General features: G+C 37.2%; 1 protein-coding gene across 3 annotated transcripts in view; it reads right to left on the reverse strand.

Annotated features, from left to right (window-relative positions):
• stim2b (stromal interaction molecule 2b) overlaps nucleotides 1-23528 on the reverse strand; it is an 88498-nt gene that overhangs the window by 29938 nt on the left and 35032 nt on the right. For 2 of the 3 annotated variants that reach the window (XM_084711926.1, XM_084711924.1), the window contains exons 3-9: nucleotides 12761-12872; nucleotides 9349-9460; nucleotides 7575-7690; nucleotides 7272-7449; nucleotides 7012-7189; nucleotides 6386-6547; nucleotides 3015-3115 (exon numbers count right to left, since the gene is read on the reverse strand). In XM_084711926.1, coding sequence (XP_084568052.1) covers nucleotides 3015-3115; nucleotides 6386-6547; nucleotides 7012-7189; nucleotides 7272-7449; nucleotides 7575-7690; nucleotides 9349-9460; nucleotides 12761-12872 — 959 coding nt within the window. The remainder of the gene's footprint in view (nucleotides 1-3014; nucleotides 3116-6385; nucleotides 6548-7011; nucleotides 7190-7271; nucleotides 7450-7574; nucleotides 7691-9348; nucleotides 9461-12760; nucleotides 12873-23528) is intronic. The other variant, XM_084711925.1, reaches the window with a different exon arrangement.

Below are 23528 nucleotides of genomic sequence, written 5' to 3' on the forward strand. Positions count from 1 at the left end.
TGTGTATGTATGAATGTATGTATCTGTGTATATATGTATGTATGTATGTACGTAGGTATGAATCTATGTATAAATGTATGTATTTATCTATGTATGTATCTGTGTATGTATGTACGCATGTATGTATGTATGTATGTATATACATAAGTATGTATGTATGTCTGTATGTATTTAGTTAGGTAACTACGTTGGTAAGTTTGTATGCATGTATGTATGTATGTATGTATGTATGTATGTATGTATATACGTAAGTATGTATGTATGTATGTATGTATGTATGTATGTATGTATGTATATATATATATATATATATATATATATGTATGCATGTAGTTAGGTAACTATGTTGGTAAGTTTGCATGAATGTATGTATGTATGTACGTATATACAGAAGTATGTATGTATGTATGTATGTACAGAAGTATGTATGTATGTATGTATGTATGTATGTAAGTAGGTATGAATCTATGTATGTATGTATGTATGTACATAAGTATGTATGCATGTATGTATGTATGAACGTATGTATTTGTGTAGGTAGGTATGTATTTAGGTATGAATCTATGTATCTATGTATGTTTGTAAGTATGTATATATGTATATTTATCTATGTATGTAGGTATGTATGTATGTACATATGTACATTTGTATATATGTATGTATGAATGTGTGTATGTATGTATGTATGAATGTGTGTACGTATGTATGTATGTATGTATGTATGTATGTATGTATGTATGTATGTATGTATGTATGCATGTAGGTAGGTATCTATGTAGGTAAGTTGGGATGTATGTATGTACATATGTATGTGTGTATGTATGAATGAATGTATGTATCTGTGTATGTATGTATGTATGTATGTATGTATGTATGTATGTATGTATGTATGTCTGTATGTATTTACGTAGGTACGTATTTATGTATGTATGTATGTATATATGTATTTGTGTATGTATGTATGTATGTATGTATGTATGTAGGTATGTATGTATGTATGAATGTGTGTATGTATGTATGTATGTATGTATGTATGTATGTATGTATGAATGTGTGTATGTATGTGTGTAAGTATGTATGTATGAATGTATGTATCTGTGTATATATGTATGTATGTATGTATCTGTGTATATATGTATGTATGTATGAATCTATGTAAAAATGTATGTATTTATGTATTAATGTAAGTCAGTATGTTTCTAAGTATGTATGTATGTACACTTGTATATATGTATGTTTGTACGTATGTATGTATGAATGTGTGTATGTATGTATGTATGTATGCATGTATGCATGTAGTTAGGTAATAATGTAGGTAACTTTGTATGTATGTATGTATTTGTGTAGGTACATATTTATGTATGTAGGTACGTATGTATGTATGTATGTATGTATGTATGTATGCATGTATGCATGTAGTTAGGTAACTATGTAGGTATGTATGTATGTATGTATGTATATACATAAGTATGTATCTAGGTACGTATGTATGTATGTATGTATGTATGTATATATGCATGTATACATGTAGTTAGGTAACTATGTATGTAGGTAGGTGTGTGTGTGTGTATTTATGTATGTATGTACGTATGTATGTATGTATATACATAAGTATGTATGTATGTCTGTATGTATTTACGTAGGTACGTATTCATGTATGTATGTATGTATGTATGTATGTATGTATGTATGTATATATGTATGCATGTATGTATGCATGTAGTTAGGTAACTATGTTGGTAAGTTTGCATGAATGTATGTATGTATGTATGTATGTATGTATGTATGTATGTATGTACGTATATACAGAAGTATGTATGTATGTATGTATGTATGTATGTATGTATGTATGTACAGAAGTATGTACGTATGTATGTATGTATGTATGTATGTACGTATGTATGTATGTATGTATGTATGTATGTATGTAAGTATGTAAGTAGGTATGAATCTATGTATGTATGTATGTATGTACATAAGTATGTATGCATGTATGTATGTATGAACGTATGTATTTGTGTAGGTAGGTATTTATGTAGGTATGAATCTATGTATCTATGTATGTTTGTAAGTATGTATATTTATCTATGTATGTAGGTATGTATGTATGTACATGTGTACATTTGTATATATGTATGTATGAATGTGTGTATGTATGTATGTATGAATGTGTGTACGTATGTATGTATGTATGTATGTATGTATGTATGTATGTATGCATGTAGTTAGGTATCTATGTAGGTAAGTTGGGATGTATGTATGTACATATGTATGTGTGTATGTATGAATTAATTTATGTATCTGTGTATGTATGTATGTATGTATGTATGTATGCATGTATGTATGTATGTATGTAAGTAAGTATGTTTGTAAGTATGCATCTATGTATGAATGAATGAATGAATGAATGAATCTATGTATGTATGTATGTATGCATGTATGCATGTAGTTAGGTAACGATGTAGGTAAGTTTCTATGTATGTATGTATGTAAGTATGTATGTATGTATGTCTGTATGTACTTACATAGGTACATATTTATTTATGTAGGTATGTATGCATGTATGTACGTATGTAAGTATGTATGTATATATGTATGTATGCATGTAGTTAGGTAACTATGTTGGTAAGTTTGTATGTATGTACGTATGTATGTATATACGTAAGTATGTATGTATGTATTTATGTATGTATGTATGTATGTAGGTATGAATCTATGTATCTATGTATGTTTGTAAGTATGTATCTATGTATGAATGAATGAATGAATGAACGAATGAATGAATGAATGAATGAATGTATGTATGTGTGTATGTATGTATGTGTGTATGTATGTATGTATGTATGTATGTATATATGTTTCTATGTATCTATGTATGCGTGTATGTATGAATCTATGTATGTATGTATGTATGTATGTATGTATGTATGTATGTATGTATATACGTATGTATGCATGTAGCAGTTGTTTGTTTCTCCAGCTGTTGTAATGTGTGTGTGTGAGTTTTTTCTTACTTTGCTTCTAGTATCTTGTGGTCCACCTCATCCAGCGATGAACTGTGGGCTACATGAAGAGTTCCAAACACCGAACCTCTTTTCTTTTTTATTTTCTCTGCCTGAGATTCAAAGAAAAAAAAAACAAGACAAAACATTTCAAACCATTGTTCTGACTGGAAACAACCTTGTCACAACACCAGAAAGTTCTTCACTGTGAGATAGACTGATGAAGCCCTGAGGTTTGTTAGCAGCTCTTTAAAAGGTCTGACTGAGGCTCATAACACTCTAAACTGAATATAAAGGAAAACATGGCAGATGGCAACAAGAAATCTATGTTTTTAGTACATCCTCACTCGAAGGTTTGCAGCTGCAGTTTGGCAATTAAAGCAATTTAGCCACATAATTAAGAAAGACTAAGGACAAATTACATCATTAATTATGAAAAGTTCTGCTGACTTATGCTGCATTCACATGGATTCAGGCAGACAGCCAGCTCCCTCTATACGGAACAACAAACAAACAAGTTCAACAGAATGGCAGGACGGCTTTACTCCCTGACAAAGACTTGATCCTGAAACACGTCAGAGTTTGTTTGTTTTAAACAACATGAACATGCCTTGGAGTGTTTTGTGATTTTTGTGTATCCAAAGAGCACCTCAGACAACCTCATCTGAGCCCAGGAAGTGAAACATACCCAACTCCAAATATTTTTTGTCACATGATGATATGTTACTATGGTGTTGCTGCTTTTTTTCAATAACTAGAATAAAATAATAAAACTATTTTGTATCTGTTATTTTTTTTATTTATACTAGTAATGCAGGTATGGTAAAATGCATAAGTTCATTTATTCATTCCCAACATGGATAGTTAAGAAGATCTGCACTTGATGCATCCCTTTTATATGTTTGTCTGAAAAAGAGATGACAACAAAAAGAAAAGCAAAATTAGTAGCCCATGATTTTTCCTCGTGTGAGGGACCTATGTAACATCCGATCGTAAATTCTGTTGTCAAGGACAGCAAAAAGTTCAAATAATTAACTTTTGGATGACAATGCAGCCTACGATTCCTTTTCCGGTCTTCTCTGCTTAAAATGATATCCAGTTTGGTGTCTACTGTCTGCATGAATCCATGTGAATGCAGCGTTACTTTGGTTTATTAAATATATAGCGCCAGAATGAAACACACAGTCATATTTATCATTCTAATATTTAACTGTTGAGTTTAAAAATATATATCTTGCTTGAAAATGAATCCAATGCCTTGAAATTTTATGTGATACTAATTTTAAAATTCCTAATTCATATTCATCTTCATAAAACACATTTCTCTGTTTTTGGTGCTACATGGAAGACTAACTCAGTGGCTCTACCTCACTCTCCAGACTCTCCAGCAGCCAAAACACTACAGTAGTGATATTTTATACTATTACTGCCACCACTGTCGTCCAGCCAGGCTGTGCCACGCTGCTTTTAAACAATCCTGCCTGTCGAGGTGAGGACGCACTGAAGCACTGAGCTCTCTGCAGCCCAAAACTAGGAGCTTGGTAGCAGCAGTAAACATGATTTGCTGCATTTTTACCACAAAAAAAAGATGTGCAAAGGCACAGTACTGTGTGCTTAAGTGTGTGACTGGCAATACATCAAAAAAAAAAAAAAAAAAAAGGCATAGGGTCTGATTTTGGCAGCTTTTGAATTGGTTGGGTCCTGCCAGTCAACACCCAGGACATAAAATTTGCTTGTCAATATATTAATTTCCCTTGGAATTTGTTAAAAACAGGTTTTAATTATGAAGAAAAAAATCAATCTTAATATTATTCTAGTATTATATTACTATTATTTTGTGATCAATTCAATTTTTTATTGAATTTATCACATGACAATTGTACATAAAGTATGAAAGACGAAGGTTTTCATCCCTACAAACAATGTTTGATACAAAGTGTATACATATCACAATAGCCTGGAAAAGAAAGAGATAAAGAAGAGAAAGAAAAAGAACAAACAAACTACAACAACAAAAATATAAATAAATGAATTAAAGCATGTGCAGGCCTCCTTGCATCCCAGGCCTCGACAGTGGATGCCTGTGCCTTATGAATTACAGCTAATAATCTTTCGATTAGAGGTATGTCCCTCAAATGGTTCAATCAATCTTTTATCGATGGAGGTTCAGGGGAGAACTTTAAGTGTATTATGGTCTTTTTGGCTGCAGTTAAACCTGCAAATATGACTTTTCCAAGGGCTCTAAAGGTGTGATGACCGAGAGGGGAGTCATCGTTTAGTTAAAGTAGGGTAGGTTGTTTAGGAATTGGGAATTTCAAGATCTTTTCGATATTTTACATTTTCTCATGATTAAATTATAATTTAATTAGTAGCATAAGTCAAAATGCATTCATTCAGCAAATTATTATATTTTTCAAATCAGTGGTTCAGTGGTTTATGAGCACGATAAATTCATGCAATTCAAATACAGTAAAATCTCTGGCAGACCTCTCTTCACTTGGTAATTTCCACAACATTCGAGCAACGCTCAACGTAACCAGATCAGCACCTTGTGATGTGCAAAAAACTGCAAACTGCACCTGCTCATTTTCTGAGCTCATTTTCTGTTGGTATTTAAACATAATAATAGGCTGTGGTTACAAGCTAATAGATCACAAATAAAGTAAATTAATGTAAAGGCAAATGTCCATGCATTAATCAGTAGAAAAGAAAATAAAGAACAAAAGATAAGAGAAATAATAGATCTAAGCTTAAGGTATTTAAAAAAAAGTGCCACCGTTCTGGTCACCAGGACCTTTCTTAAGACACATCAGTCATAAAGTGACGAGCTGCTTAGAGACCATAACTGCATGACAGTCCACAGCTGTGTTGAAGGTGTGTCTATGGATCACATGTCACTTCCCTCGACCACGCCACATTTTGGGTGTAAACAAGCGCTTTTAAAGGGCCAGCGGACAGTGGACAGACTACTAAAGCAGCAAAATAGTGTCTTAAAAGTGACAGATGTGAGAAATACATAACCTAGAGATTCAGTAAGGTACTTGCATGTCAGAGTATACCACCTCTGGCCACTCGGTGGAGTCGTTTTTCCACTTGATGGCGGGATGGATGCAAACCCTCATCAACCCGTTTCTGTATTTTATTTTTTTTCTATGTAATGACGCCGATCATTCCTCAGCAAAGATACAGCATGATTGTTCACCTGTCTGGGCAGAGAATTTGGGCTCCTAATACCTCAACAGTGATGTAGTTTTCTTATTGGTCAAGACATTCAGCACGCTATGTCTTGAGAAAGCTCCTTGTGACTGAAACATCGGCACTTTTTTAATAAATCAATGCATGGATGCTCATGTTTTTGCACTTGAATAGAAAATTGAAGTTACCTCTTCTTTGGCGACGCACAGCTGAAACTCAGCGTTTTGTTTCTTAATGTTGTAATACTGAACCTCCACCTCGTGTGTGAGCTGGAGCCACTTTTGAAGAGCTTCGGGCACCGACCGCTCCGACTGCATCTCCTTCTCCGCCCGCTTCAGAGCCTTTCGCACCTACAGCACACGGAGGGAACGCGATACATCAGGGTTGAGGTTAAATTCTCCGTCAATTATTTAAGAAACGTTCCCTGTGAGATCATTGATCAAACACTGTAAGTGAGGGTGAATTTTAAATTAAGTGCATTCACTGTTTAAATTCTGAATTTGCTGTGTAAAAATGAGCCCAATGGGTCTGGGCTCATCTCATTACCAAGAGGAACTCATGATATATTGGTGCTGTATTTTTTATGTGAGGGGAAATTGGGAAATCTTGTGGTTATGGAAGAAATTAAAATTTAACATGAAAATATGAGATTAATCCTTTTTATTTCAAGGTGTTTTAGTAGCAGTAATGAATACATTTACATTTATAAATAATTATGACACATACACTGTCCATTGAAGTCGAATATTGTGCATTTATATATCTGAATAACAATAAATCTGTTTGCAAGTGGCATTTGTCTGGGATGCCCGACCTGTACCAGCTCTTCCTCGGCGTATTTGAGCCGGCTGAGTTCACATTCAGCGCCCTCTCGCAGCTCTCGAAGCCTGTGAGCCTCTGTTTTGGCCCCGTTGATCTCGTCCCGCATCTTCTGCTCAAGGTTCTGCTTCTCTACGGCCACCGTCCGGTTTTCCTCCTGAGCTTTTTCCAACCTGAAAAAAAGAGGAGATTAGGCTGTAAACACAGCGTGTCCTTCAAATTTTAACAGAACTCTGGTGTGGTTCCTCTTCTCACCGGCTCTGCAGGTCTAAGAGGCTCTGCTCAGCGTGTTGCAGGCTCTCCAGGTCCTTCATCATCTGAGAGATGTGCACCTTGCTGGACTTGTTCTGCACATACGCGAACCAGCAGCCCCCAACTCCGATCACTATGGAAACCATCAGGACAAAGTCTTTCATCCAGTTATGTTGTGGACCTGCAGATGAAAGAAGGACCAGGGAAAAATGAGCAGGTTAAGCAAATAATATATATTTCATGTAAAGTTTTGTGGCTGTAAAAAAATTGAGGAAAATGCCCAAATAAAATTTACTGCATACTTACGGAGAGGAGGCCCAAACAGCACTGCATCCAGTGCCTTTAGATTTAGTTTTTGTTTATGCCGCTGGTCTAATATCTTCAGCTGCATCGACATAAACGACGGTTCATTTGCCGCTATTCTGAAATAGAGAAGCGAAGAAAAATTAGCATCCTACAAAGTCAGATTATTTGAGCTGACTTCAGTCATTCAGCATAATCATTAGAATTCATCACAATCACCTGTACAAAAAACTGCTGGATAAAACAGAAATGTCACATTTCCATCACTATTTCTTGACTGGTGCTCTTTTTAATCATCCTGTTTCTCCCCTTCTTCTGCTATGGTTTAACATCACCTGAGTGGAGACACTTAGCACCACCAACTGTTTATTTCAAGGCACTTAAACTATTATAATAAAGGTAGTGGATGGAAATTTTCTTTTGCTGATTTTCTCCAGATTTGTTTAAAATTTGCCTTACGTGGTTGCGATTTGGTCACAGTACACTGTTTATTTTGATTGTTGATGCTTGTTGCTGTCAGTGATTTCTTTCAATATTTCAGTAAAAGTTTTTGAATATTCAAGTTATTAAATCACTTATATCATATCAACCCTGTGTATTTTTTGTTTAGACAGCCTAAAACTGAATATGCATTAGGCTTGTACTAAAATAGTGGCATAAAATTAACAGAAATAACTGTGATCAATGATTTAATAGATTTTTTTCTAAGACAAAACAGACAGTTCATGATTGTGATAGCCTTACTTATGTGGGTTCTTCAGTAAATAACAACAAATGTAATTTGACTGTTAAGTGCCTAAAAGGGGCTGTAAATCCATAATAAATACCCCTGTAGTGTCCCATCCTGCCCCAGAGTAAAGGTCTTCATAGGTCCACCAAAACCCGAGGGTCTGAGACCCGACCCAGGACCCGTTTAGGTTTGGAGCCATGTTTCATTAGGTTACTTAGGGTCCGTGTCGGGTCCTGTTCTATTAACACGGTTTCTTGGCCTCGGTTTAAAATCCAAGCATGAGTGTGTTTGCATCCTGTAGGTAGGATACACACACACACACACACACACACACACACACTAGACATTTCTCATGTACCTAGTCTGACCTTTGTGACACCGCTGCCACATACCACCACCATCTTAAAGGGCTCAGACAACATGGCAGCCTGTGGAAACTGTATCCTCATCGCTGTGACATCACTTCATGAGTCAGCGCCCGCATCAGCCCCGTGGCGTAACATGAAACCCCTCAATAACCCCCCTCCACCCTCAACCCCACCCAACCCCGCTGTCTACTCATGCTGAACATGCAGTTTGCAGTGAGACACATTCCACAAGTGTCCCGCCGACGTCTGACTTTCTTCTGTAATGTCGACACTCAGATGACTTTGTTAACTAGTTCATCTTTACTGTGATGTATGAAGGGATTGCAGTGATGGTTGTATTTAAGATCACATCACAAAACGTGATCTGGCCTTGAAAAAAATCCAACAATAGAAGAAGAAAGACACTGAAAGGAAGGATCCACCTGTTTCAATCATCTCCCCCCCTGTGTTGCCTTTTATGACCACCAGTGGGCAGCATTAAACAGAGTAATGGAATCTAAAGGTGCCTTTGGGTATTGTAACAAAGACCATAATGGTGTTGCTGTTCATAAACACACTTCACTGCTCACTGCAAAACAAAACATCTTAATTAGAGACAAAGGCACAGACGCACAAACACACGCTGTGTTAATAATTGCCCCTGTGAGGCCTGATGCCGTTTGAGGTGGATCCCACTAACCGAGGTAAGGTGTTCCCTGTGACCCTGAAGTCCCGGAAATTCTTCTCGTACTGCGGCAGCTCCACCGACTCCTTCAGCCACTGCACCGTGTCCTCTATCGTCCAGTTGTGGACTGGATGAGGAGAGAGGACAGGAAAAAGAGAAAAGATGAAGGTCATTACTTCAAAGTTAGACACCGAGCCCATGCTTTTATCAAGAGCAACTCACAGCAGGACGAAAATAAGTAATTTAAAATGAATATATAGTAATAATATATAGTGACAGTGGGATTGTTAAGATCCTGTAGGGATAGTTCACCCAAAAATTGGAAATTCAATCTTTAGCTCCTCACCCTCATGCCGATTGAAGGTCGGGTTTAGTGTGGCAGAATATCCGTTATATATTTTATCATTAGGTTGATAATACTAAGGCATCATTTGCATAAGCAGAATTTTGCAGTTATAAGTGGTTCAGTGTGGAGTTATTTTAAACTACTTTATGTGGACTACTTTTAAATAGTTTTATTCAGTGGGTGCAAAAGTAGGTGGGGCCCCTTTAAGGGGTCACAAGATAAAAGTGTGAGGGCTTTGTGTGATCATTTTTGCGTCACACATCATTTTAATTTCTGCTGAAAAAAAAGACATGATGCATGATGGTGTGATATTTATTACCAAACAAATGTTTTCTTACATCTGGAGAACAAGACGTGTAGGCCAGAGCATCTCATCAGCACTACAGTACTTCATTATTATGCCATTTTGTCAGACATTTTTCCTTTATCAAAAGATTGCAGCTTCTGCAATTGAGGTATTGCACTTGAACACATTGTAATCTTGCTAACTTTTTTGGTAATATTAATTGTTCCACTCTACTCTCATCTAATCTTCACTTTTACACCTTTGAGCCTTGAGCAGTTTTTTCAAATGAAATATCAGAGGTTGTTTAAGGGGAATCACTCTTTGGTTGACCACTGGTTGAGCCTATAACAACGGATTGTTTTCTACTCAAGTTTATCCAATATATGGTGTAAAATCTTAATCTGAAAAGTAACTAAAGCTGTTAAAGACATGTGCTGGTTGAAAAGTACAATAATTTGCTCAGAAATGTAAGTAAATAGTAGCATAAAATGGAAACACTCAAGTACAAGTACCTCAAAATAGTATACATTTTTACAGCCACTATTATTCTGAAACAAGCAATTCGATTACACCTGATTAAAAAAACACTATATTCATTATTTACTATGAAAACACATTTAAAGACAGAAAATCAAACATAATATGTGTGTGCTTGTGATTGCTATCTGTTAGAGGCCCTGCAGGTGAGGAAAGCCACAGTAGTGGTGTGTTTATTTTCTGCAGAGTGAGTATTTATTTCAGATGCTGAGGAAGCATCAGTGCATGTTAAAAACTTGTTCCACAACCACTTAGGTCCGCACATATTTTCAGAGTCATAAACAAACACTGGCACGTACAGGCTGAGTGTGACAGATTCTGGGTCAAATTTTGTCCCCATCTGAAATTCAAGAAAGTGGAGATGGGGAAGAGAGAAGAAAAACAAGTTTTTAAAGATGTATTAATTTCAATAATGTGATTAAATCAAACTTCACGGTGCCATTTACAAAAGAGAGTTTGTGTGATCAAAATGAAAATGAAACTCACTCGCCCTTGAGCTGCCTAATAATTAAAATAACGGCAGTAGAACTACTCAGAATAGCAGATGGGTTCCTTGAAAATGTAAGTTACATAAGTCCTTAAACATTAATGAGTGCCTGTTTACTTTTACAGTCTAGCACGTTCTGCAGTGAAAACAACTGATCACACTTTATTCTAGGTAAATATGCCCTTGAGTGTTCAGCTCGATTCATTCTCCACTTCAAGAATTGAAGCGTCGAGCTCGCAGAAGTCTACTTGAGTTTTCAAAGAATTAGGGAGTTGCTTAAAGCGCCGACAAAGATTCTCCCAAAGGGATCGTCGGCGAGTGCTTGTTAACATCAGTTTTTCAAGAGGATGTTTCTTCTGCTGTTTTTTTTTTCTTATTAGAAACCACACCTGTACCATGTGATTGAGTGTATTTATATAATGAAGTGTCAGTTGCTCTTTATGCAGCCTGAGGACAGTCAATGGAAAAGACACATGGCTTTGTTTATTTTTAATTTTAGTTTGTTATTCTTTGTTTCCTGTTTTATTTTCTCTTGTCTAGTCATCTCATCACTTCACTATGTTTGCACTATTTTGCATTACAAATTGCATTTTCCTTTTTGTAAGTATTGCACCCATGATGGCACCCAGTGCATGTTTTCCAAATGCACTGCATAAATGTTTATCAAAATGACAATTAGTAGAGGTGTAGGGATCTTGTGGGGATGCACGATATGGATTTTTGTTCAGCTTATAACTGATAATAACCTGCTTTTCAAGGTTCAGACCAATAACATAACCAATAGTTTCACATTTTTGTGTTTTAAAAAGAAGTACCTTTAGTTTCCTTTAGTTTATGCACATAATGTATATGAACATATACATTCATTCATTCACTACCCTTAAAGTGATAATGATACCGATGCCAATAGAATATTTCAACTAATATTTTTTGTTTGTTTTGGTGGCATCTCAGCATGCTGATTTGCCAACTCTGTCAATATATTGCACTTGACTTACTACCACAGGCTCTATGTACCTGGTAGCTGTAGGATTGAATGCAGGTACCATTTACTGGACACGTTATAATACTACCTGTTACTTGGTTATTTTGGTGAATACCTTAAAGGTGGAAGTACCGATACTCAATGATAGTACACCTCCTCAGAAATTAACGCTACACATGCATGTGGTGATAAAGGAACTTTAACTCCAGCCTAAGACTTAGTGAGCAAAGATGGATTTTGGATTTTCCCCTGTATAACCACTGAAAACTCTGAATGGTAGCTTTATAAATAAGAGATTTTATAATTATGGACTGACATCAAAACCCGACTTTAATACAGATGTTTTCACATGTGGATTTTCCTATTGCAGCAACAGTCTTGAATATTTTAAGCATCCTTTTCTCTTCTCACTCCTACTTTTTTTCTACATGATTAGAACAACTTAGACAGACTCCATCTGTGTTCTTTTCTGGGTTTGAAAATGGAAACGCCCACTCAGCGATCAGGGAAAAAGCAGTGACGTAGGTTAGAGCGCTGATGCCCTCATGCCTTATATGTAGCAACATCATTGTGCAGAAACTTACATCAGGTCACATGGGAAAACATTCTTGGAAGAGATTGGGAAAATAGCATTTTGATGCTAAAATATACATGCTTTTGAACATAACTTGAATGTTCAGATTTTGAAAACATGCAGAAGACTGCTGGGAAGCTACAAAATAATATAAAAATGTATCTGTGTTCGTGTTATTGGCCTTTGGGGCAGAGATGTTGACTTGCGTTTACCTTCAGAGGTCTTCCAGCCCTTCCACAGCTCCTCCACAGTGATGTGCTGGTCTTCACGGTGCAGGTTGCTGTGTTTGTTGGTTTGCTGCTGCTTCATGTCTTCTATTATAAACTGAAAAGTAAAGGGAGACAGAAAACATGTAGTTTTGTTGGTTTACAACGTTTCAAAGTGAGTGTTTTATTTCACCGAGACGTTAGGGGGAGCTACAGACAGCTAAGGCTCCTCTGTGTATGGCCATGTGTGGTTTTGACTGAGAGATCTGCAGAGAGTTGGCTTTGCCTAAAAGTCTGGCTTTGGATCTCTCAAACACACAAACACACACACACACTTTCTTTTCCCTCTCCTTTCTTCCTTTTAGGGACTTTGAAAAGAGAAAGAGACCCACCACTTCCACCTGTGTGTGTGTGTGTGTGCATGTGTGTGTGTTTTCAGTAGTTTCCGGCTGTCCTCCTTTGGTAGCTCAGAACTAAATGCCCCTGCAGAGAAAGCCCCAGCTAACAAACCCACCAAAGAATTGCCAAAGCACCAGCAGCATTAACAACAACAAGGGAGAGGGCCGTGGCTGACAACCAGACACCTCAAAGAATTCATATTGTAGCATTATTTTTGTGTGGCCTTGGCAGAAAGTAAAAACCTACCTGCTACCTGCTTTAGATAACTAATAAGCCTTTGATATACAGTGAAGTATTCTATGATATTCAGCAAGAACATGCTGTAACTTAGATGAGTAATTGCCTCAGCTAAATACACACAAGAGCAAAGCAAAAAGTTGCTGTGTGCAAAGTTATATAACTTTTCTCATGCAAAGTGACAGTAATTAGTTGAGTACACACTTGAGGTGTAGATTTAACTCTTGGCTTTAGGACAGTAGTAGTAGTATAGTTATTACTGCTTGGAATATCTCTGTTTATGCTGTAACTGGATGGATGAGTTTTCGCAGGGTTCCTACTCCTTTTCCAAAGTAAAATCTGAGCCCTTTTCGAGCATTTTCACGGTTTTCCAGCACCTTACACCTGTGGTAAATTGCATATTTATATACATATACATGCTCAAATTGCTAGAAACAACCAAAATTACGTTTCATGACAGAATTTTACAGGATGATGATAAATTAAAGGACAACACAATTAAAGGACAAAGATTCATGTTTCAAAATGTGCCACCTGTCTGTACTGTGAGTAGGCATCCTATTGGACCTGCAACAACAGGTCTGACATTTGATTATGTCATCTTGGGCTTTGAGGAAACACTGATCAACTTTTTTTTTTCTTTTTTTTTTTTAACATTTTCTGACATTTTATGGGCCAAACTAATTGACTGATCAATAAAAAGAAAGAAGACAAAGACAGTCGATATAATTTTCCTTACCATGAAACTGTTATCAGGCCTTTATTCTGAACAGAGTCAGTGCTGCATTCACTGGTAATGATAATGAACTTTTCTATACAGACTGAACATGTGAGATAAAGCGGTGGCTGAGTGAATTGCACTGTTACCTTGAACATGATTGGAAACATTTGAAATAATGTAAGTACACAATGCAAAAAAATATATAACATGGATCTAGTTGTTTTTCAACATTTTAATGCAAAAATGTCATTATTACTAGCTAGAATTTCCAGAAATGTCTAACTAGTCCATAAAATCGCATCCTCTTATCTGGACTTATCCTCCATTGGAAACCTAAATAATTGGCCCAACAAACTTCCTACAAATGTCTTAAGATCTACCTGAGTATTAAGTAAATAAACCGACCCGAAGCTTGTTTGTTTATGAAGCTGCATGCAACAATCTAATACAAATATATGGCACATACAATGTAAGCTAGCAGGAAGCTAGACGCTGTTAACTGTTGCCAAGGGACACATAAAGAGGAGCTTAGCTGGTAGAATCACTAGTAAAGATGCCTAAGAGAAAGAGTAAATTCATAGAGGGATTAAAAGTTCCTGAGTTTTCAGCCTGGGTGTGATCAGTGGGGAGCTGAATGTGCTGTCTGGGGTGTTAGCATGTTCTGTCTGTTCATGTCAGCAGCAAACACAAAAAGTCTCCTTTTGACTCAGGAGTACAAAACTGCTGTTAGAGGAGAAAACTCATCAGCAACATAGAGACTGCAACATAGACTGAAGGTTGTAGCTGCGGCGGAGGGTGTTTTGACATTTCACACACATTAATAAATCAAAATAGCTACAGATCAATGAGTTTCACATCTGACTTGATAAAACAGCACACCCAGATTCCAACACAGCTTGAAAAATGTCATGTGCCTGCACTAAGATGGAAGTTATCATCAATGCCTGACTGCACCAAATCCCTTTGAAACAGTTCTGAAAGCAAACTGTCTTTATCATGACGTGGACGTACATGCAGACGTGGTCGTCGTCTACTAGCAGCTTCACACCTCTACGCTGAGTCTGGAGGAGAGCTGTGAGTTTGACATTGAATACATAATGGCAGTCTGGTGAAGAGAAGCTGTCTGCAACAAATGTTTCCAGTGCTGAATGCATTTTTCCTGTCAGAAAAAAAAATCTCCCTCTATGATCGAGAAATTGTTTGTCTGTGAGATTCACTTCTGGCACACGCCCTCAATCATATGTATATTCTAATCGCACTTTCAAGAGATGGGAGCGGATGATACTTAAGTTGTCAGAGTGAAGAAAAAATTGTGCAATGGTACACAAGATTTGGTGCCTCTTACATTGAAGGAATTTTGCTGCTAATGGACATTGTAAAAGGGTGAAAATGTACACATTAGTTCAGTGTCGGTGTGATTCATGCCTGGAATACTATCAGAAAAACGAGTGGACGACAGCCATGTTTCGAAACCTCTTCCTTCTCTTGAACGAATCTGAATCTTGTGGCATGAGGGTGTGCCCACCAGTGATGTGAAGTGCTTTTTATCAGCAGTCCATTTCAACCTTCACACACACACCTGGAGTGTGTGACGCAGGATATTGAACACACATTCAACCAGACTATGCCAAACACAGGTGGTGTGGCAATTCATATAAAACCAGGGTTTACATCCATGATTTTTTTGGTTGTTACACCTTGTTAAAACCTTCTGAAACCCCTTATAAAATTCTTTCTTTGAGTGAGAAACAACTGCTTAAATTATGAATATAAAATTTTTTTTATGTTTTAGTATGTCAGATTTAATAGTATGTCAAATGCAGTATGCAAAAAAATACCAGTATGTCCTACTGCGTCCAGTCGCATTATGCAGTATGTAAGCCAGCATGCTTTTTTGGCTATTCCACAATCCTCTGTGCAGTGGAAGATCAATTTCATTGACTGAGCCACCAAGAGAGAAAAGACAGATGCCATCTCATTTGTGCTGAACTGCAATGAATGTATGAGTAAGAGGGTCAATGGTATGAGAAAGTAGTATGTCACATTATAATACAAACTGCATCCAGCAGTACATATTTTGTACAGGCAGCTACAGTATGTACTCTTAGAAGGGATGTGTTAAATGACACAAATGTGTTGTCCTTATATAGACACATTAGTGTGTTGGGGAGTGACAGAATTTGTGTTAATATTAACACATCTGCTTTAAGAGTGTGTACTAAAACTGAAGACGTCTGATTTTGTGAAGTGCTTCGTGAGAAAGCTAACATGCTCATGTTCAGTAGGTACCAACTAGTTTAGCACGTTAGCATGCAAACATTTACCAAGTTGCACTTAACATAAAATATTGCTAAGGCTGATGGGAATGCCGATATTTTGCAGGTCATATACTTTAGGTATTGGCCGATCTACAGTTTTGACCTGATGGTAGATAAAAAGTTATGACAATTCATCCTGAGGGGAAACGAATGGGGGTTTTTCATTCAAATTTCATCGTAGTTCATCCGGTGATTTTCATAACACAAAATCACAAATGTCAACTTCATCACCGATACAATACAATTCATCTTCTGAGAATCATGATTGTCTGTACCAAAGGTCTGTGCTAAAACAAGCAAAGCCTTTGATATCAGAATGCTACAGTTCCTTCATGCCTATTAGGTCAATATTTTACAAAAACAGCAAACAGGACTCATTACTGGCTAGCTACAGATACATCGGTGGCTACTGAAGTACGTGTTTCTTATGGATACTCTTTAGTCTATAGTCTATACTCTCTAGTCTTTAGTAAAACTTTAGTCTGGAAGCAGGAATTTAAGGGGCTAGAGTATGACACATCTAAAGATGTAATGTATTGAAGCGTGTGTTGCCAGTTTCCTCAACTAACCAAGAAGTCTAGCTCGTTTTTCATCACACAATAGTGTCATACTTGAGGATAAGGTTAAAGTTCAGCTGTGTTAAATTGCCACATTTTTTTTCACTGAATAAGTAAAAACATTGGCTTGCTGGAGGCACTGGATGTCTGAAAGTCAGAAAGACATTAGGATTTGTCCTCTGGCAGCAATGAATATCTGTGTTATTGAGATATTTTAGTTTGGAAGGAAGTGGTTAACCGACTGACTTTAACATCCTAGAGCCACATTCCCAGCATGGCTTAAAAGTAAAAAAAAAACAAAACATTTATTAGACTAAGATTAATGTATCCAGGATACAGGGGGGTTGTAGAAACTACAGATTTATACTAAACCTAAAGTAATCCTACACTAACTGTTTAGTTGTTGTTGTAGCCTGTGTTCACACACGTCAAAGGTTTCTCTGGGGTCCCCATGAGGGTCTGAAAAGCTCTTTCAACACATCAGTAGTGGACAAAATACTCCAAGGAGCCTGAATACTTTGCCCAGTGTCTTTTTTTCCTTCACCTTTTTCTCACACAATACAAATGCAAATGAGCTTTCTCACTGACGTAAAGCCAGGAACCAACCAGAGGAACCAACTGTCTGCTGAGTCACTGGAGGGACCACAATGTGTGCAATACTAGTCCAAACAAATGTCTTGCAAAGCCATTAATGCTCACTGTACTTCATGAGAAATGAAGTCCTGCTGGCAGGGATGCAAACTTCAAAGACATTTGCCAGAGCACATGAACAAGAATAGACAAGGCCTGATGAATGAATGAACAGACAGAATTCAGAGTTTGTCTTTATGGTCATGAAAGAAACCTTTATTTTTTAAGTTTTAAATATCTAAGCTTGTGAATTGTTCCAAATGTCTCACTTTTACTCTTGCAAAAAGCATTTTTTAAAATCTCATCTCAAGTTAAATTGGGTAAATCTGATTGCAAGCATGTTGATAATTACTTCATTAACAGTTTTCTTGTTTGAAAATCAAGACCTGATCATTTTATTAAACACAAAGTGTGTAATAGGCTTGGGCGGTAGCAAAGTATGACAGAATACCAGAGTATTAAGAAATCCTAACAGTATGATTTTGAGTCCTGTCAAAAATAAAGATGCTCCTCTTACTATTAAAGTGATGCAGAGATATTGTATTGAGGTAATGTATTGTAGTACACAGTTTGTGCCACAAGAGGTCAGTCTCTCTACTGGTGGAGCTGAGAAACATGGCAACTGGGGAATAAAGTTACAGGGACTATCTGGTGTTAAACGAAAAATTCTTCTACCCCTGTTTGGGAATATTTCGGTTTTAGTCCTGATGATAAAGGTGAGCCAGCAAACACTGCAAACTACTGACTGGTCAGAGAAATGTAGAATAGTAAGTGTTTAATTTCAGTTGAGGAAGCACGAGAGAGCGAGTGCCAAAGAGTGACGGGGAATGAATGAACTGAACTTGCAAAGTAACAAGTACAATATTAGCTTTCAATATGTAATTAAGTAGAAGTATAAAGCTGCATAAATTGGAAACACTCAAAGTATCTCAACATACGTATATTATTTGAGTGACTTTGTTACATTCCACCACTGCAAATGATCCAAGTAAACTTTTTAAAGTCACTTGTTAAAGAAAGATTACTGTCCCGAAAAAAGTACAAAAAGCTGCTTAATTAGAGTATTAAATGTACTTGGTTCAAACGCTGCCGTCTCATTATGAAACTTGTACTTGTGGGCAGACTGGAGTAGCTTTGCATATGGTCAAAGGCAGCTTTGTGGTGATATAAAATATGTGGTGAGCCGCACATAAAGATAGGTCTTTGTGTGGGAGCCTTCCGTGGTTTAAATAATGCGATAGCTGTGATAATTGCGGCCTACTGAAATGTCGAAGGAGAAGAAATTCCTGCAAGAAAAATGGATTAAGTGGCCTTGGATTGTGTTTTTGCACATCGATGTGATAGGAAATGCTAAATAAAGCGTTGTAAATATGATGAAGGGACAGAGAGCCAACAGTCAGTCCTGAAAAACAATAAAACATCTACATATTCTATACATACACAGACAGAGGCCCGGCACAGACGGGGTATGACACATAGTCAGACACAGGCTGGAGCAAACAAAGACATATTTGTTCCTATCAGATTCCAGATTGGGTGGAAGCTGGCTCGAGTTCGAGACTCTTCCCATGAGCCTCTGCTCTCTCCAACAGTCGGCTATGACTCTGCTCACCCCTGATATCTACTGTATCAGCCCATCTGTCGACATTTATTCATCTAATTTACTGAAAGTTATTACATCCATCGCTTATCTATCATCACAAGCCAGAAATTAATTATATTTTTAACTCGACAACATATCTCAACATTAATCAAAGCTGTTAGTCATGTGAAACCGCAGGAAGAGGATTATTAGATTGATTAATTGTTATTAATCTGATGTAAGTTTGGGACAAAAAGTTTGCTGCACTTGGATGATTTATGGAGCGTGTGAACGACTGATTTATCACACATGACAGCTGGGCAGTCTGGATCGTGAGACAATCACTTGTATGATAAAATCTTCCACGAGTTCCGAGAGTTTTCAGACGGAGTTGTGCACAGGATCAAAGTGGGTGTCTTTGCATAACAATGGGTTCTGTTGTTAGTCATTTTAGTGTCAATGACTTTCTGACATGAACTCTGCATTTATCAAGTCATCCTAGGAACAGCAGAGGTCTGTTCTTTTTAACGTTAGAGGGTCTAATTTAGAAAAGTCTTTCCATACTGATAGTTTTGGTTTTATTTGGTCGGGTTTTGAGTTGAGTTGGTGAAAATGAATACAATCCTCTATGTATGTGTAATTCTACATTGCAATATCAAGTTCATGTGTTTGTCCTTTCTTCATCCAGACACATATTGGAAGTGATCAAATATAACAAAACAAAAGGTTAAATGTGAATTTAACATGCCAGAATTAATATAATTCTTGGACAAATTAATGTAATTCTTGGAAGTCGGTGTTGAGCTCAGGTTTATGCACCGCGTGCAGCAAACTTCAATACTGAATAGAAAAGACACTTAAATACATGACAAATTATTTTTTAATATCTCTTTATTTTATTTTAGATATTTTATATGGTTTATTTAGCATGTAACCCACTGGACATTTTGACTGTTGATATTTTCATCGACTGCACTTGATACCAGCAAAAAAAAAAAACACTTTATGCCACCTAACGTAAAACCCTGCTCCACACACAGACATTTCAAGGGACAGTTCACATCCAAATCAAAAATACATATTTTTCCTCTGTCTTGTAATGCTATTTTTCCATCTGGATTGTTTTAATGTGAATTCAACAGCAGAGCCTATCTTCAGAAATCATGACCCAGTTACTCAAGATAATCTACAGAATTTGTTGTGTGCAGTTTCATGTAGGAACTACATTCTTTCATAACAGAACTACCAAAACTACTTTCTTTCTGCAGCTGAATCTACTGGAGCTAGTTTCTTTCCACAACAAAGAAGGCAGAACTCTCTACAGCTAATATCTCCAAAACCCTGCAACTCACACCAAAACAATCTAGAGGGTAAATAGCACTATAGGTATGAGGAAAAATATGTGTATTTGATTTGGGGGTGAACTGTCCCTTAAAGTAGTATCAATCCTCTCATGTTGGCAAGAGAGTAAAAGACCACATTTCCCAAAATGCTGAAAAAATTATGAGATATCTCTCCGTTTAAGGGAGAAAATATGTTTCTGAATAAACCTTTGATGCACAAGTTCTACATCTCCATTCAAAGCTGTAGGTCATAAATAAAATCTGTCTTGACAGTTCCTTAAGAATGTTCTCAGACAAATCAACAAACACCTTCTTGAACCTTCTGAGATTGATTCCCTCAGCCGCCTCAGGTTTCATCTCTTCATACCCGTCTAAACAGTCATATATACAGTATGCTTGCACAGATGCAAAAGTCACATGCGAGTCTAATTTTCCACCAACTTGTTATGCGCGGCCTGTCATGAACTAATAAAGTCCACACAGAAGCCACACAGTCGCCCCCTGCTGTGACGCGGGTTGGGGTTCTTGCAATTTCAAAGTGATGCAACGCGATCCAGCTGAGCGTCTTCTTGGCAGGCAGGCAGCGCTCAGCCCAGCACCCTGAGGAGACAGCATGCACCTGCCGTCCCCTGCGACTGTGCTCAGCAACAGACCCCCGGACGTCAGTCAAAACACCCTGATGACGCCCCGACTCACAGAGTAATGAGAGACAGGGTCGTGTTTCACAGCTGGATTAGATTCCTAATAAAATTCTTCCACAGTCGTTAAACTACGGATGCTTTTAGAGGACTGTAAAAAAAGTGATTACTTTTAATTTTGAGACTATAAATACACATCGTAAAGAGGTCTTCAGAGGAAGAAAATCACTTTCTGGACACCGATTATAAACACACTTATTTCACACAACTTCAAATATCACATGATCATGACAGCATGTACAGCAATGCTGATAAAATCTCATCATGCAACTGAAAAACTGCCAAAATCGACCTTTTCCCCTCATCACATCAACTGATTCTGACAAAAATCCAGCTGTTTGCTTCACTAGAGGAGCTATTTGTGTTCTGCAGAGACTCTCCGCTTTAAACATCCACTTCAAAAGCAGCCGGAGCTGGAGCTGCAGAGGGAACAGAGATACTTGTTGGCCTCAACACTTCCTTGTTTGCTCTCCTTGCCTCACTACTCCATAGAGTGGTGTAAGAACACATGTTAATGTGTGCAGAGACACTGGGTTGCACCAGCTACGTGTACGTTCTCTCTTAAGTTTCCACCCAAAGGACCCAGACCTTACAGTCCCAGGAACTTTTCAAGGAACAAAAAGACTCCTTCAGTCCATTGGTGTCCTCAGAACGTAAGTTAGAGACGCTTCCCTGCAGTGGTAACGCACTGACCTCCTCCAAAGGGCCCTTGTCCCTGGGTAAAGTTCCTGTGGTGGGAGCAGTTTTTGTTTGTAGCTAAATCAGTGAGTTAAGTTGTTTGCATCGTGATCACTTGGAGTGCAACCTAACTTCATAGTTTGGATGTAAAGTCATGACAATTGTTTTCTTGATTAATCAATTAGTTATTTGGTCCACAAAATCTCAGAAAAAGTGAAGAATGTTTCTTGTTCAGTCCACAGCACAGAGGCTAAATAAACCAGCAAATATTCACATTTAAGGAACTGAAATCTCTTAAAAAATGACCCAAAATGATTATTCAGTTATCAAAATCGCTGGTGATTAATTTAATAGTTGACAACTAATTGATTAATCATTTAATCATTACAACTCTTAATATCATATCAATAAATAAGATCTCTACTGGATTACTGAGTTGCAAAATTGCTGCAATTAATGGAAAACTTATGCTGTGTGGCAGAAAATCTGCTGTTTTACCATTAGGGAGTACACTTCTGTGACATTTTATGATTTACACCTGCTCTAGTGGTAGGTGTAACTATTTAGCTGTTACTAAGCTGTATGCTGTAACTTATCTCTGTGATGCAACCGCTTTTATTTTAGTAATGCATAAATCACAACTTAGTGATAATTAATGTCATAAGCCGGCTAAGTTTGAACTCACACACAGCTGATGCAACAGGCTGCTGGATCACTTTGCTGTTGTGAGCAATGCAACTCATGTCAATGACTCAGCAACCTGTAAGTCATCTGTGTGTGTATGTTTTGTCTGTGGTTGGCGATACAAACTGAAATATGACTGTGAGGGCTCATTTCCATGTAACTTGGCAACACTCATTGTTGTTAAGTTACGGAGGAACTTAAAGGGTAAAACAAATTTTACATTTCAGCGCTCCCAGGTAACTCACGATTAACTGAGGGCCACTTTCTATTCAGTGAAGAGAGAACACTTTGATTCAGAGTTTGCACAGCTTTTTAAGAGTAAAATTCAAGCACTTTTCATGCACTTTCAAGGCACCTAAACCAAACATTTACAGACTCTCAAAGCTTTTATGACCACATCAAAATTGTGATGCAGGGTGGAATGGAAAAAATGTAAGAACACCACCTTTTCATCTGCATGTCAATTAATCATCTGGTGTGAGATGCCAAGACAACAAAGAAATATGATGATGGGATTGTTCAATTTCAAATATTAAAAGATTTTTAGTGTACATGATTGAATGTGTAGATGAAAAGTTTTCAAGTACAGTCAAAGTCAAGCATATTTTTAACCTTGAAAACATAAAATTAAGTATTTTCCAAACTTTCAAGACTTTATACAAACCCTGTTGACAAAGGGGGGTCATTTTAACTCAACATGCCAGTGTGTAGTTCGTGTATTGCTTAAATACAGAGGTGACAAATCAGGTGCAATCAAAATAGAGTGCAATAAATAAATGTGAAATTACTTAGTTTTGCAGCCAGAATTCCTCCTGGCTAAGTTGAAGATGCTTGCAAGGTCTCTACTAGACTCTGAAACAAAGTAGAAAGACAGCTCCTCTGTCTGAACACTGCTGGAACAAAGACAAACTGAAAATGTTGTCTTTG

Source organism: Lutjanus erythropterus, chromosome 23 (assembly GCF_056507025.1).
Source record: "Lutjanus erythropterus isolate fLutEry1 chromosome 23, fLutEry1.hap2, whole genome shotgun sequence".
In the NCBI taxonomy this organism is placed as follows: domain Eukaryota; kingdom Metazoa; phylum Chordata; class Actinopteri; order Lutjaniformes; family Lutjanidae; genus Lutjanus; species Lutjanus erythropterus.